We start from the raw sequence: 15,906 nt of genomic DNA on the forward strand, positions 1-15,906 counted from the left end.
CTTTGTTGGCTTTACGTCATGTTGTCTTTTGGCAATTGTGACTAAATCTCTAAAACACATATGTACATGCATACATACATATGTACATGCCTTCGTACACAAGTAGTGCACACACATTACAAATGTGTACATATGTATGTATGTAGGTATAAGTTATTATTGGCTAGCATGGAGGTACACGTTTTGCTCAAACAGATTTCATTCTGTCCGGTCTGCTTGCGAAATTCATGGAGATTTTATAGTTTTTCTCTTAAATTTCTGCAACGCCTTATTGTCGGATTATTGCGTAGCACTTTCGAGTTAACAGCTGCCGTTCCCAGTCTTACCACTTGTTGTAGTTGTCCATTTATTGACGCACTGTCATGTGCTCGCACGCCAGGATTAGCACTTTGGGAGCCCCGTTACATGCTCTAGCAGTTTAGCTGATGAACTGGCACATCGCATGCATAAATATGCAATGTACATATGTACATACATAAGTATGTATTAACAGCCAAAGACACATGCCTGCATAGTGTTTAATAAACATATGTACATACATATGTACATATACATGTATTATTATTGTTTGTGTGTTTGCCAATATTCCGTTGAGATTAATCATGACTGACTTATTTATAGACGATCCAATGCGACTGTAAGTCAATTATAAATGTGGTACAGAGACATATTCTTGTTGCCATTGCATGTTAGCGTTTTAATGAGTTTTACTGTTGTTGTTTGTGTGTGCCAGCTAAAAGGCAATTTACACTTTGCGTGGAATTAGGTAAACAACGCAATTTCTGCTACAACCGATTTGCCTGATATGTCAAATATGTATCAGTGTATTGTCGTGCACTTGTATCGGTTAATGCCGTTGCATATGCACCAGTATTCATACACACACATATAAAAATACGAGGCTGGTTCAGTGCATTGATAACCCGAACTTGTATATTTTCAATGTTATGCGTTATTTTTATAAGCAATTTCATTTGATAGACTTGCGTATTAATGTACATGTGTATGTATACACATACGTAAGTCCGTATATACCTTAAGTGGAAAGCGAAGAAGGTAAACAATATAATTCTCGTATTGTAGTCTATTGGCATTTTGCTATGCTTTTAATCTTATTCATCTATTAGTGATTCTATACCATGCTCATTGCTGCGGAGCACATTTTTCGCTATTTTAAGGGAAATAAAATTTAATATTTAATTCTACAAAAAAAACAAATAAAATAAATTTCAAAAATGACATACTAAGTCTAAAATAGTAAACTAAGAAAATCTGAAATTTAGAGTTTTTTTTTTTAATAACTTGAAAAGTTCATATTGAAAACCTAATACAGGTTCTGTGCAGAAGAATTTGACACAGTTGATATGTGAATTAAATTCCCTCCCGAATGACTACGCTATGAAATATATTTTCGAGGTTTATTAACAAGATTATTACCATCATATAACTGTATCTTTGACTATACTCCAATATAACCAACCAATGGACAAGCATATGTACAAGCATATGTACATACTTATATATTTAGCCATTGGAGAACAGATGTTTAAGCATAGATGATCACAAAGTGTTTTGAAAAGTATAAGAAGATAAACCGTTCAATTTTATCTACCTTTTTATCATACATGTATTTATATAAGTACATACATAAAAATGTACATATGTACATATGTATGTATTTTACTGCACCTACACCAACTCAAAATATATGAGGTAGCAACTAACAAGATAGGATACTTTTACAATCCTTTTGAAATTCGCAGCTGCTCCAAAGGATTGTTTTCGAAGATATAAAGTGCTTAAAAGTAATATTATTTGCTCATTTTTAACAAGGACATATTTGATTATTCCACAGCTGTGTAGCAAGGAATGAGCTATGCGCATGCGCTGTGAAAAGTCAAGCAAGAGCTGTTTGAAGAAACACTAGCATACGCACAGAGTTTATAGCCAATATTATTCCACATTATATGAAGGACTTTATCCCCCTACACATTAATTTCACTACGCTCCATATCATTCCTCTGGTCCCTTAATGCCTTCACCTATCCTTCTTGTTTTCATTCGTGTACGAGTGCTTTGTTGTCTGTCGCTGTTGTTGTTTTTTCTCTTCTTTTGCAGAATAGGTTTCGCAGTCGTTCTTGTTTTAGCGACCTTTAAAAGTCACCTATTCGTTTCTCTTTCGACTAGATTTGTTTTCTTCTGCAGAAATACATTCAGTAGTATTACACATTTTATTCAATATTTTTGCACACACTTTTTTCGTTTATACACTATACATAGATAATAGCGAAGAAAAAAAACAAAAAAGGCAATAAAACACTACGTTGAAGCCACCCAATTGATGACGAGTCGGACTATGCAAGGGTTAGTATTTCCAACCGTCGACCAGACCATCAACTATGACGTCACTTTATCAAAAATATTAACATTGGCATTCATAGCTTAGTAAAAATCAGGGCTAATCCAGACGTTTGGATATCCTGGTCAGCCCACAAACTTTGGAATATAGCTGCACATACCTATGTATGGTATAATAATTGTAGTATTAATGGAATTTCATTCACTCGGCTAAGCCGTAACACAAGCTCACTCACTCCTTCAAACAGCACCAACATAGAATTAGCAACAATTTTAATGAAAATATCGTCAAATTTTACTCTGTTTCAATAAAATCACAAATTTTGGTTTACACTTATTCTTCACGAATATTTTTGCTACAAACACTTTGCACTTTAATTCGCTGTTTTGCACAATGAACACAACACCGAAAATAGAGATGGCTGCACACACCCGCACCTACTTCGCACAAGTGAAAACGAGTACGCTACATATACCAACTAAGAGTCGGTAGAAATGAGAGAACGACGGTGTGTTCTCTGGCCAAACACACCACACACCTATTAGCATGTATATATATTCACCGTCGCTACTAAATATTCCATGTGCCAACCAAATTCAACCAAACCGTTTCAACGCGTTGCTCAAAGTGTACTGAACCAGAGAACTTAAAACTTATAAGTTCTCTGACTGAACGCAGCTGATTGCTGCAGCACAGAAACTGTCAGAGCAGCTGTAGCGATGTCAACAGCTACAAAGAACGATTACCAACAATAATCGATAACTTTACTACGATTTCCTAAGTTTCTTTATCCACACTTGACTGACGTAAAACTAAAACCGATGCACAAAATTATTATTTGATATTAATTATTTCGTGATATTTATTTTCCCGTCAGTTAAATTTTTTGTCGCCTCTTTGTGACAGACATAAATCGATAAACAAGTAAAGTAAATTTGTTATCTCTAATCAGTTCCAATACGCCAGTGTTGGGCAATTGTCACCCCGAAATGAAAGCGGTACAGGATGCTCTGTGCGCGACAAAACCTATTGGGAAACTAAAGAGAAACAGAGTGACGTGGGGTAATAAAAAACTAATGCAAAGGGAATATAAACTGTTACAAGAAACTATTAAAACTGTTATAAAAACAACTATAAAAACTGTTATAAAAAAACTATAAAAACTGTTATAAAAACAACTTTAAAAACTGTTATATGAAATTGAAATGAAAGCATTTGTTTTCTCTTTTTAATTGCAATTTATTAATCTGTATTTCAATCTCGTGCTGCGCAACAATTCATTGCCCCATTAGTTTTGCATTGTAATGCTTCAAATTTCGACTAAGAAAGTTTTTTTGCTTTTATGTTTTGTTCATACATATACATATATATTTAGTACTTTATTTATTTTCAACGAACTATAGTGTTTTTGTTTTGCATTCGAATTGTTTCTTTATTTAATGCCTAATACTCAATAGAAATCGTTATGTCCCTTAAACACACAAACTCGTACACACCCTTAGAGGCTACGCTGCTTACTTACATACAAACGTTACGTTACGTAACTTAACTTCCAAAAAAGCTTTCTTCGCGTACAAATTTCCGAATTAAATCTCTACTCTCTCTCTCTATGTCTAACATCGCACTTTGATTTGATTTTCCGCCACTTTTCTACACACATACGCATATATGTATGTATATATTTTTCCTTAAAGTTAAATTCTAACATTTCAATAGCGCACTAGAAGCTAATTTATTATATCTTCACTTGTCTTAATTAAAATAAAACATAAGTTAAATACAATAGTTAATATTTAATAATTCTATCGCTTGCCACAACGGCAATTATTTGTTTGTAGCTTAAAGGGTCGCTTATGCAACAAATTAGAGTAATTAAAAATTTACAATTGTATCACTTAAATCGGCGTTTGTTTGCTTCGTATGCAGTTCTCGAACCGCTTTGAAGCGTGAATGCTGTTACTACACACGCGCTGGAATCTCTGTGGAGACCCTGGAATAGCTTTTACAAGTCTTCTTTGTATAGTATAATGGTCCAATTAAATATATGGTATACATTTACATTTATTAATAATTTGTGAGTTTTTGTTGACTTCTTTCGTTCTTAGACAGTTTAAATGCATGTGTATGTATGTATGAATTCTTTCTATTTTTTCTTTAAATAGCTTTTTAATGCATTTACATTGTGTAAAGCTGTTCGCAATTAACTTTTTTGTGTTGTTGTATGAATGGGAGTTTGGTATGTTTGAATTAGTGTCAACGGTGAACGTGTGTATATTTTCCGCTAAGCGACTAAATGGCGGAAGTTGCACATAATCAAGAAGAACATTAATTAAATTATTATTAATTAAATGATAATTAACAAAACTTCACAAAAACTTAAAAGTTTAGGAATTCGCCGCGCTGCATATTCATTTTTTACATTTTCTCAATGACTTAGATCTGCAGTGGCGTTATTAGCGTTTCGCACTGTTTTGGGTTGTGTGTCCACAGAGCTGTGTGTGTGTGTATGCCCAAATATATATTAAAAATATACTTTCTTACGCTTAACACTCACATTTATCATGCTACTTAAAGTAATCTAAAATTCAATGCTCTAGTTTATCAAACAACATATCCGATTTTATATATATCCTCTTACGGTTTAAGTCAGTTATTTTCAAATTTCCAGTTTTATTAGCTAGCGTGCTCGTAGAAGTGGGGCTGTGCGCATATTTGTTGCAAACATTGCAAAGTTTCAAATCAACTGGAGGAGCGTAAGGTGAAAGCTAAATTTACTGCGGATCTAAAATGTTTCATACGACTGCTCGCACAGCCCTTGCTAAAATACTCTTTATTGCAATTGCATTCAGTAGTCCTTTTTGTTGTGTTGATTTCAAATTGTTTATGTGCTGTGTTTGTAAATATACATAGTTCTCAGTTGTTTTTTATATTTATTATTTTATTTTTTTATACTAAAAATTGCAAGCAATGTCAGATGCTTTATAATTTACTTGATTAACCTAATTTTTCGCAGTGTTTTATGTTTCAACTTTCAAGCATGTATTTCATAACAATCAATCAATCACTTTGCTGTTTATTCAGCGCTCTGCCATTTCGTTTCTAATACCTTGTATGCAAATACCGTGAAAATCTATAAAATATTCACTTAAAGTAGTTCCATATATGCAAACGTGTTTAGGTCTAGTAAAATCTAAGAAAGTTACATGTATTGCAGCCACTAACTTAAAATCATTTTGCAATTTAAAAATAACGAAATTACATAAGCGATAATAGCTTGTATATACAAATAATATTTTCAGTATTTCATGCGCATTGCGCAATCATTCACAAAACAATTAATGAAATCCGGCTTATATACAACTTTGTTTATAATGGCTCTATTTTGACTTGGCGCTGCATGATCTGTACACACTATAAAAAACGCAGATAATCTGCATTTAATCTCAAAACGCTTTGGCATTGGCGCAGCGCAACATTCGCTGGTTTTGTCGCGCTTTCACACTCACTTTTTGTTTGTTTTTATGTGCAAATTTACAAAAAAAAAAAAAAGAAAAACGGACGCTAGAAAAATGCTTAAAATTAATTTTAATTTTATACCAAAAGTTTAGTAAGATTTTTTTTTCATTTTTCCGACATTCATTTCACTTAATTTCACATGCTCATTTTATTTAAATTTATACTCGCTTATGTATGCATACGTCATAAGTCAGTTTGTTCAGTTTTCCCTTTGCATTTTTGCTTCGGTTTTTTTTGTAGTAAACATAATATTTTGTTTCACTTGCTTCACATATGTAGTTAATTGCATTTAACACTATAATTTTTGTAATTATATAGTTAATTAATAACTGGCCTCATGGCCGGCTAGAATGTAAAGATCATGTCCCTCCTCGCTGCCCAGCGAACCGGTGCGCAGCAATTGACTCTCCAAAGCGACGACTCTGCAAAGCGAAGACAAAGAAACAAATTAGTACTTTCTACTCTAACGGTAATGGAGTGAGGCAATTACTTATCACAGCCGAGCAGTCGATATGTACGACTCATGTCCTTGATTTCTTGCGTAATTTCGCCGTTTCGCAACGACTTGCCCTGCATGCCGTGCTTGTGGAATGCTAATACGCTATCGGGTAGACAAACTGCAAGAATAAGCAGAAAATTCAAAATAATTTACATAGAACACCCACACACAAACAAACAGAATGATTAGTTTATTTAATTCTAGGAGGCCTTGACCATTGCATGGAGCACTCAGGTGTTTGGTAGTTCACAGCTACATTGCTACCTACCTATGCTGTCCACATTGAAATCGAAATTGAGTTGCGAGACCAATTTCTTGTGTTGCTTTGGATTACCCTGTAGCGTGACGACTTGTATGATGTTGCCATAGCAGACCAGTATCGCATCCTTTTCGACCTGATGCACCTTCACAACTTTCAACAGATCTCTTCGTGGCACCATTGTGGCCGTGGCATCAAAGTCCATATCGTCTGAATGGAACCAGCTGGCGCCTAAGGAAGAAATGTAATGAAGTATTAGTATGCGGTCCACATGTGGTAAAAGCGCGGTCTCACTATTCATATTGATCAGCTCGAGCTTCAGGCAGCCGTTGAGTGCCTTTCGCACGCCCGTGCAGACAATTGGATATTCCAGCTCCGGTGTGATGATCATCTCGAAGACGGGTGTGTGGCCGTTTAGCACACAGCCATGTCCCCCACCCAGTATGCTCGATGCCGGCCACTCGCATTGCTTAAGCAGCATGAATTTGTTCAGCGGATCGTACCATTGCATGAGGAATATGCCACTGGGCGTGGCACCGCACAAGTACTTGTAGCCGTTATAAGGATTCCTTGTTACACAGCATTGGGTGCAGCCCTTGGTGTCGGGCACCTTTGTGGTGAGCGCGAATTTGCGCGGGACCAGTCTTTCGGGTATTTTGTTCATGTGCAGCGAGAAACGGTGCGTCTGCTTGGAATGTAACGCGATCAGATCGTGTCGATACAATTGACAAGATTTTCCTGGACGTAGAACAGAGATTAGCAAGTGCAAATTGTGGAATTTCCAAATGTCGCTCACCTGATAGACTCATGAGTACGTCCTTAATCACATACAGCCAGGTGGTGCGACGCGGAAACAGCTGATCGATGACGGCATCGTGCAGCTCGTTCATGTTTAGGTTGAAGATGCCCTCGTCGGCGCCGATGAGTAGATGCTGGTCGCGCGTTTCGGGATGGATCCACGAGGCTGTGCAGTGTATGCGGAGTGGACAGCCGTTGAAGATTTTCGAAAAACATGCGCCCATATGTACCTTTGGCGTGGGCGGTAGACCATTGGAAATGGGGCGTGGCGGGGTATGGCGGCGACGATGTGAGCGTTTCGGAGGCACGGGAGGCGTATTATTGAGCAGATCCGGTTGCGCTTCTTTCTCCACTGCAAGACAATATTTAGACAAAATTTGTGATATTGAAAAGTAAGAATTGTTTTTGTGTTACCTTCGTCGTCTTGTGTGCCGCCATCGCTGAGACTGCGTGTTCTCGACGATTTGCCCATGTCATTGAGCAGCCCAATCAGCTGATCCATTGAGCTGTGGCGGCGTGGTGAGTCCTCCAGACCGTTCTATAGTACAATGAGAAAGTGAAAAAGTCAATCGAACTTCTCTTGCAGCGAGGGCGTCTAGTTTGCGCATACGCACCTGATTACTCTCATGCCTATAATCACAATTGCTGTCGTTGCTGCTGCCGCCAATCGCTTGCCCAGATGTGGGCGTACACTCTCCCGACAACGGAGCCGCCGCGCCGGCAGGGATGGCCGATATGGACGACGTTGCTACGGATGCACTAGTTGTTGTTGCCGAATCGGTCACCGAAGTGTTGCTATTAAAATAATTGGTGCCATTATTACGCAGCAAATTAGTGAATAAATGTGACGTGGAAGCAGAGGAATGCATAAGCACATCACGAGCAAACGCGGACGAAGATGACGATGGTGATGGGGACGCGCCACCACCGCCGACACCACCACTAACACCACCAAAACCACCAGCACTACCAACACTACCACCTCCGCTACTCCTATCAATTCCTAACATACCAACACCACCACTTCCCCCGCCACCATTAGTACCACTAACACTGCCGCCTAAGCCAAAGCCAAAGCCACCACCTCCAATACCACCGCCGATGCCGCCGCCGCCGCTTTCGCAACTCAAATTGTCCAGTGGATTGTACAAGGACGAGGACAATGACGTGTACTGCGATTGGCCATTTAGCTTTGCTGGCGCCCCAACTGCGGTTCCATAGGAGTTGCTGGACGTGGATATCGACAGGCCGGTGGCGCTGGTTGAGCGCGAATTTATATTGCTGCCGCTGCTGCTGGCGCCGCCGTTGCTGTTGCTATTACTGTTACTGTTGTTGGTGTAGTGCATGTAATGATGATGATGATGATGGTGATAATGTGGCTGCTGTTGGTGGTGGTGCCGCGCATCGCTGTCATGATTGGTGTTATTGACCACAGCATCAACCGACGTTGCGCGCATGTTAGAGAAGCCGAAACTCAGTCCCAAATAGGCAGACATCGAATGGCCCAAGCCGCTCGCGCTAGTAACCGAGCCGACAGCATCGCCACCATTCACAGTGGCAGCTGTCGATGGCGCCGCGGAGGTTGCGTTGGAGCTGCTGATGTCGTCGGGCGCGGTTGGCGCTGCGGCATCGTTGGCGCCGCTGACGCCACCGTTTTCATTGCCATTGCCATTGCCGTTGCCATTACCGTTGCCGTTGCCGTTACCGTTACCGCCATTGTGCGCGCAGTGGCATTCGGTGCTAAGCAGATCTTTGGTATCGGTTAACGGTAGGGTGGCTCTGTAAGGATGTGAGCAGTGAGCAGTGATCAGCAATCAGCGTGTGCGCGCGTAACAAACAAATGTGTGATGAGCGATTTGGGTGACACCGAACACAAAAAGGTGACGAGTGCATGAAGGTGAGAGCGGGAGAAAAGATATAAAAGGCGACAAATGAGCAGTGATTGCAGTGGGAGCGCTTGTGCGCCTATAACTAGGCTATCTTATACATACATGTTTATATATGAATTCACATTGCTACGAGATTTTAGAGCGAAATTATTGAATACTTTACATAGTTCAGATACATGTGTATGTATGTATGTATGTGTATATGCAATGAGGCGAATAGATGCGTTGTGCTGAGTAAGGTATGTTGTTGTTGTTCTGGTTTATATGCATTTTACAGTTAGTTATGTTATTTGTTGTTGTATAACTGCTACTTGGTAAGCGTTTTTCAGTTCAACTCCAAAACATTTGCAATTCTACTCATTGAATACAGTTAATTAATACAGTTATGCGGACGAGAGATTAGTGCTGCACTTGTTATTGTTATTTTTGTTAATGAAAATTAGTGAATTAAATGGAATGTATTATTGTATTATTAATAAAGAGTGTGTATGCAAGTCAAATTATATTCGACAACAAAACATACCGTTATTTCGGGCAAATGAAAGAAATAATGTTCAGATATTAATAAAAAAAAATCGAAAGTTATGTTATGCACATATACACATGTACATATGTATGTGTGTAAGTATGCGATTACGTAAGGAACACACACAAATAGAAGGCATGCGGAGACTCTCGAACTAAACCGACGACGATTACTTGATTGGTTGCTGTGTGGAGTTTGGTGATTTTGGTGATTTTGGTTGTGTCGCTTTTGGATTCTGCTGTGTTTGTTGACTGTTTACTGTTTTATGTAACCTTTAAGCATTGAATATAAGCGAAAATTTCGCAAGGCTTTAATTTTAGAGACTCGTGCTAAGTTGCCTGGGGCTAAACCAAACAAAAAGTAGTTTTTATGTAAACTATTGGATGTCTTAAATGAAATCGTTCGGTAGGCAATTTGAAATTTGGTTCGGTCCATCGATTTTGCGATAGCAAGAACATTCTTTGTATATCAAGTAGTGTTATGCAAAAAAACGAAGAAAAAGTAATAATTTTTTCTTGTATTTGGAAAATTAATAAAAATAATTTAAAATAAGGTTATGAAAAAGTTATTAAAAGTATTTGGAAATTTAATAAAAAATAATAAAACCCTAGTTAATAAAGTAAACATGTGTGTGTGTGTGTGTCACCTAAATATAATTTTCCACACACACAGCAAACGAATTTTCATATTTTACACATTGCTGCTGGTGGATTAAAGGGCAATCAATAATAAAACAAAAATAAAAGCAAAAAAATACAACAAAGCGAAAAAAGTCATCTTAAAAACAGGAGAGACGGATGGAAAGGTTGACATGCGAATTTTGAGTTATACACTGAAATCACACACACACATATACTACAATAAAGAAAAATAAGCAAACTTATAGAGCAGTTATGGAGACATGTAGCATACATAAATTATATAAATACACCATAGACAAACAGATATAACGATGGACGCTAATATATACATATATACAAAAACAAGCAAGCAAAGCATCTTTTCACGAAAAAAAAAAACAAAACAAAACAAGAAGCAAGAAAAACGTTCACTTCGGCTATAATACCCTTCACAAATAATGAAGTTTCCATACAGGAACTTGATTTTGAACGCTCAGTTTGTATGACAGCTATATGACATAGTAGTCCGATCTAGAAAATTTCTTCAGACATTGTAGTGTTGTCTTGGAAAATAAATCTATAGGGTAGTCGAAAAAGATTTCTATTTCTAATCAAACTTCAACTTATTTTTTTATATTTATAATGAACTTTAATGACCCAAATATGTACCATTTTGGTCGACCACTTTTTGTCATTTTTCCGCTAGAAACATTATTCCATCAGTGTAAAACTTTTCTGGATAAAGAATCAATTGTTCAACCAGGCTGGAGCAGCTCATAGTGGATGATTCCTTTCCAATCTCACCAAACGCTCAGCATAACCTTTCGAGGCGACAATTCTGACCTTGCGATCATTTGTTGAGCTTTTATTGTCGTATTTGATCCACTTATCGTCCCCTGTTACCATTCGCTTCAGAAATGGATCGATTTCATTTCGTTTGAGCAAAGAATCGCAGATGTTAATTGGGTCCATTAAATGTTTCACAGACAATTCATGTGATACCCAAAACATCGAACTTCTTTTTGTAGTAAGCCTTTTTTAAATGGTTCAAAACCGTTTGATGATGAATGTTAAGTTCCTCAACGATGTCATGGCTGCTTATGTGACGGTCCTGGTCAATCTTTTCCTCAATTTCATCGACTTTTTCAACGATAGGTCGACTAGAGTGAGGTACATCTTTCACATCGAAATTACTATAGCGGAAGCGAGCGAACCATTGTTGTGCTACACGAACTGATACAGCATCGTCTTCGTAAACTTCAGAAATTTCATTGGTGGCTTGCGTGGCGTTCTTCCCGTTTTTATACAAAAATTTGAAAATATAGCGAATTTCTTTATTATTTTCACTCATTTTTGAACAGCTGTAACTTTTTTTTGGTTAAAATCTCATCTTTCCAACACTATATGGTACGACACAATGTGATTGGTAGCACTGGAGATACATATATGACTGCAAGGCATCTATTGACAAAATGCGAAAAGACTGTTTCGAGTCCATTGTTGCTGCACGATTTTCCACAGACAGTGTATCTGCTGAGTCGGCATGTGTTCTTTTCTCAGAAACATATAAAAAATTTAATGTATTGGAAATTATGCGGAACATAGACATCTTTGGATCGAGGGACAAAGAACTCCCAAAGTGCTAAAAACATGCACACCAACACCAACACAGTTGCGTCACACAAATATGGATTTCTGCGCGATTAGCGCCATTTCCATACAACGGTCCACGTATACAAGAGAATTGTCTATTTTGTCTATGACTAGCATGCGAGGAGGGTAATATGCTAATAAAATATACACAGAAAGCGAAAATAAATTGCATATAAACTAGAAATTGATGGGTGAAGGGTGTGTGAAAGGGTCATATTGAATTTTCTGAATTATGGCCAATTTGATGATGCTTTTCTTGGATAAAAAATTATATGCAAAATTATATGTGGGGCGATTTATGATCATAATTAAGTTCAATCACGCAAATTTGTGCATTTGAAGGAGTTCTGAAATATTTCGCTGAATTTATTTCACACTTTCACAAATAAATTAAGGAGTTTATGTCAGAAGGAAAGAGAGGGAGAGAGAGAGAGACAAAAATATTTTTTATTTAAGCACAGTTTAAGCGATACTGGAATAACTTCTCTCAGTAAAAAAAAACTCGCAAAAAAATAAATAAAAATGAAAGCATAATAAAACATTAATTTCAATTACGTAAAATGAATAATTTATTCATTCAGCGGTTTTTGTGAATAATTATTTAATTAATTTCTTTCACAACTTTCAGCTCAACTTCAATGCACAAATTTGCGAGGGTTACACTCAGGTTTTAAGCTTAGCTGATATTTGGTAATAAATTATAATAGTATAATAAAACATAAATAAAAAAATAAAATAAAAATAAAAATAACAACTAAATATAAATAAAATAAATGATAAAAATAAAAAGTGTTCAGTTCCATCGCGTTTATGGCAAAAGCTGCGCTCGTGAATTATGGCAAGAAATGTTGCGTATGACTATGAATAGCTGGGTGACATTATCTCGGTTCTTCTTTTAAGTAGAACACTAAATTTAGCATTTCGATACGATTGGTGCGTATTTGGAAAAAAAAATTCTCGAAAAAATGGATATTTTCTTTCGCACGGCATTTGCAGTAAACGTGCTGATAGTTGTATTTGTAAATGTTGTTGTTGTTTTTATTATTGTAAGTATTTACCTTAGCTTTAGCTCCTCATCAATATACTGTAAGAGGCTCCTACAAGTAACACAAACAAAATGCAAGAAGAAAAAAATAACAAAAACAGCATAAGAATGAGAAAATACATCAAATACAAGCAAAATTCAAATATTCTTTCAAATGCTGTGGCAAAAACATAATAATTTATAAATTAAAATATTGAAAAAGAAATTTCCAAATTCAACAAAAAGTAAAAGTTAGAAAAGACGCTTGTTTCTTCGGAAAAGTGTTAAAAAGCAAAAAAGAGTGGAGTTAGAGGTGGGAGAAGGCAGGATATTCTAATGGAAGAGTAGTGGTTGGTGACAGTTAAGAAGAGAGAAAACGTGCAAAGAACAGTCAAATATAAATTAATTAAATTGAAAAAAAAAAATAAAATAAAATTTAGTTGAATTAAAATTTTGAGGTTAAGGTGCACGCGCTGACACGGCACGAAGAGTCCAACTTGGGCTGCGGGACTTTTCATTAACTCGCTTAAATTACAAACACACTGTGTTCCAAGAGCAGAGCACAGGCGAGACCACGAAAATGGCGAAATAAAATAAAATGTTTGCTCGCGCTCATAAATTGGAAATTGCAGTTTCAATATTGCAAAGAAATAGAAACGAAAAATGGGGAATAAATATCTGCAGTCAAACACAAATGAAAAAAAGGTCATAAGTACATATTTTTTGGAATTCAAAGCATGTACGCGTGTGTACGCGTGTGTTTGTGCGTCGTCTTTATAGCCAAATTATTGACAGTTGCTGACGGTCTGAGTGTGTGAGTTAAGTGCAGAAGGCATTTGCAAGCGTCTAACGCCACAAGGGTGAAGGTGAAAGCAGAAGGTGCACGTGTAAGCGCCTCAAATGCTGCTTCATTTTTTTGTTTGGAGTTTTTTCATGTTTAATATGGCTCTAGCGGAGCTATAAGTGCCAGATAATAACTAAAGAAAAAAATAAAAATTTTGAATAAATAAAAACTGGTAATTAAAGAAAAACTCTGGTAGAAGCAAACAAAATTGAAATTTTCCCAATTGTGAATTGCATTTTTTTGTATAAATAAGATCAAATGTACTTCGAAAATGTGCAAAGTATTTGCTGCGTTGGTGTCTGGGACCTATTCTCTTGCAGTCCCTTCCGCGCCTGAGTGGAGCGTGTGGGTGTAGAGCCGCTTGTCGTACAACAATACACTTCCAACTAAATCATAGATAAAACTACTCAAAAAACTAAAGGAAAAATGTTCGTTTGATGTGCTAAGAGGTTTGTGGGGTATTTGAGGTGTCCTGATTAGGAATTTCAGTTCAAACAATTTCCATCACGTACAGCTATTTTTGACATACATATTAGTAAATCGTGGTGATTCATGGCCGAGTTAGCAACAGCGCGCCAGTCGTTTCTTCTTTTCGGTTTTGGTTTTAACCGTAAACTAGTGAAATTAATAAGAAATCAAGAAAATATTGGGTAGTCGAAAAAATCTTTTCGTATTTCTAATCAAACTTCAACTAGAGACATTATTCCAACAATATCCAGAACGGAAGCGAGCGAACCATTGTTGTGCTACACGAACTGATACAGCATCGTCTCCGTAAACTTCACAAATTTCATTGGTGGCTTGCGTGGCATTTTTCCCTTTTTTATACAAAAATTTCAATCTATTGCGAATTATTTTCACTCATTTTTGAACAGCTGTAATTGTTTTTTTTACTACCCCGAATTGAATATTTTTTTAAACGAAGCTTAAAGTCCCACCTTTCCAACTCTATATGGTATGACACAATGTGATTGGTAGCACTGGAGATATATGTACGACTGCTACGACATCTATTGACAAAATACGAAAAGACTTTTTCGACTACCCAATATTTGTAAAAACTAAATTCAATTAAATACTAGAATTTGTTTAACCGTTGCATCTATAAAAGAGCCAAAATTGCAAACTAAATGTCCACATAATTTCATTCATTTAATATTATTATATTTTTCAATTAAAAATATTTTCATTTCCCAACGTTTTTTCGATGCTTTCGTTGTCCATTAAAAACTTAGCGAAAACACATTGACCACAGTTTACATAATATCAGCGCGGCATTAAAAAATTATCATCAAAATTTATATTTTTTCAGTGCAAATGAAAGTATTTTGCTTTCAAATTTTTTCATAATTCAACCCCGCGCTCCTCTAATCCTTTATCACAAATTCGGCGGCAAAAAGCGAGTAAATCATAGATAAACGCACAAAATAGCCAAAATAACGAAGTGAATTAGTAAATTGCATGAAGGGAAAACTGGAAAACTTTGGTGAAATTTCATTTAACGTTTTGCCAACTGTTGGTTGGTATGCGGAGTGCAGAGTGCGGAGCGTGAGCAGCGAGGGCATACAGTTTATAATAATCATAGTGCATTAGGGCTAAACATGCGATAACAGGATGCAAGAAAAAATGAAATGAAAACGAAAAAGTTAAAATTCAAGCGTGAAAATAGGAAAATCGTAAATAAAAAAATTAAAGTGAAGCAAAGAACGCAAATTGCTGCATTTGTGCACTGATATTTCGCACACACTGCACATACACACACGCGTGAGAGTTTCCAACACAACTCTACATGCATACACACAGCAGTTGCCAGCGGCAATAAGCAATTTGCTAAGCGGAAACATAACTTTGGTTGCGAAACGGGCGAGCGGCACAAAAAGTGCATTTTTGGATTTTTAACTTTGTGTTTTTTGTGGTTT

General features: G+C 36.8%; 2 protein-coding genes across 21 annotated transcripts in view; both read right to left on the minus strand.

Moving 5' to 3' along the window:
* LOC126757576 (EH domain-binding protein 1) overlaps positions 1-3,017 on the minus strand; it is a 33,393-nt gene extending 30,376 nt beyond the window's left edge. For 3 of the 10 annotated variants that reach the window (XM_050471585.1, XM_050471586.1, XM_050471584.1), the window contains exon 1: positions 2,922-3,016. The gene's annotated coding sequence lies outside the window, so the exon portion shown is untranslated. The other 7 variants (XM_050471576.1, XM_050471578.1, XM_050471579.1 and 4 more) reach the window with 7 other exon arrangements.
* Positions 3,018-3,573: 556 nt separating this feature from the next.
* The window catches only part of LOC126757344 (mitogen-activated protein kinase kinase kinase kinase 5), an 84,839-nt gene continuing 72,506 nt past the window's right edge, over positions 3,574-15,906 (minus strand). For 8 of the 11 annotated variants that reach the window (XM_050471167.1, XM_050471168.1, XM_050471166.1 and 5 more), the window contains exons 8-14: positions 13,178-13,216; positions 8,046-9,210; positions 7,846-7,969; positions 7,430-7,783; positions 6,643-7,371; positions 6,366-6,492; positions 3,574-6,297 (exon numbers count right to left, since the gene is read on the minus strand). In XM_050471167.1, the coding sequence (XP_050327124.1) occupies positions 6,198-6,297; positions 6,366-6,492; positions 6,643-7,371; positions 7,430-7,783; positions 7,846-7,969; positions 8,046-9,210; positions 13,178-13,216 (2,638 nt within the window). In that variant the 3' untranslated portion in view covers positions 3,574-6,197. The remainder of the gene's footprint in view (positions 6,298-6,365; positions 6,493-6,642; positions 7,372-7,429; positions 7,784-7,845; positions 7,970-8,045; positions 9,211-13,177; positions 13,217-15,906) is intronic. The other 3 variants (XM_050471170.1, XM_050471171.1, XM_050471169.1) reach the window with 3 other exon arrangements.

The sequence above is a fragment of the Bactrocera neohumeralis genome, chromosome 4 (genome assembly GCF_024586455.1).
Source record: "Bactrocera neohumeralis isolate Rockhampton chromosome 4, APGP_CSIRO_Bneo_wtdbg2-racon-allhic-juicebox.fasta_v2, whole genome shotgun sequence".
Classification (NCBI taxonomy): domain Eukaryota; kingdom Metazoa; phylum Arthropoda; class Insecta; order Diptera; family Tephritidae; genus Bactrocera; species Bactrocera neohumeralis.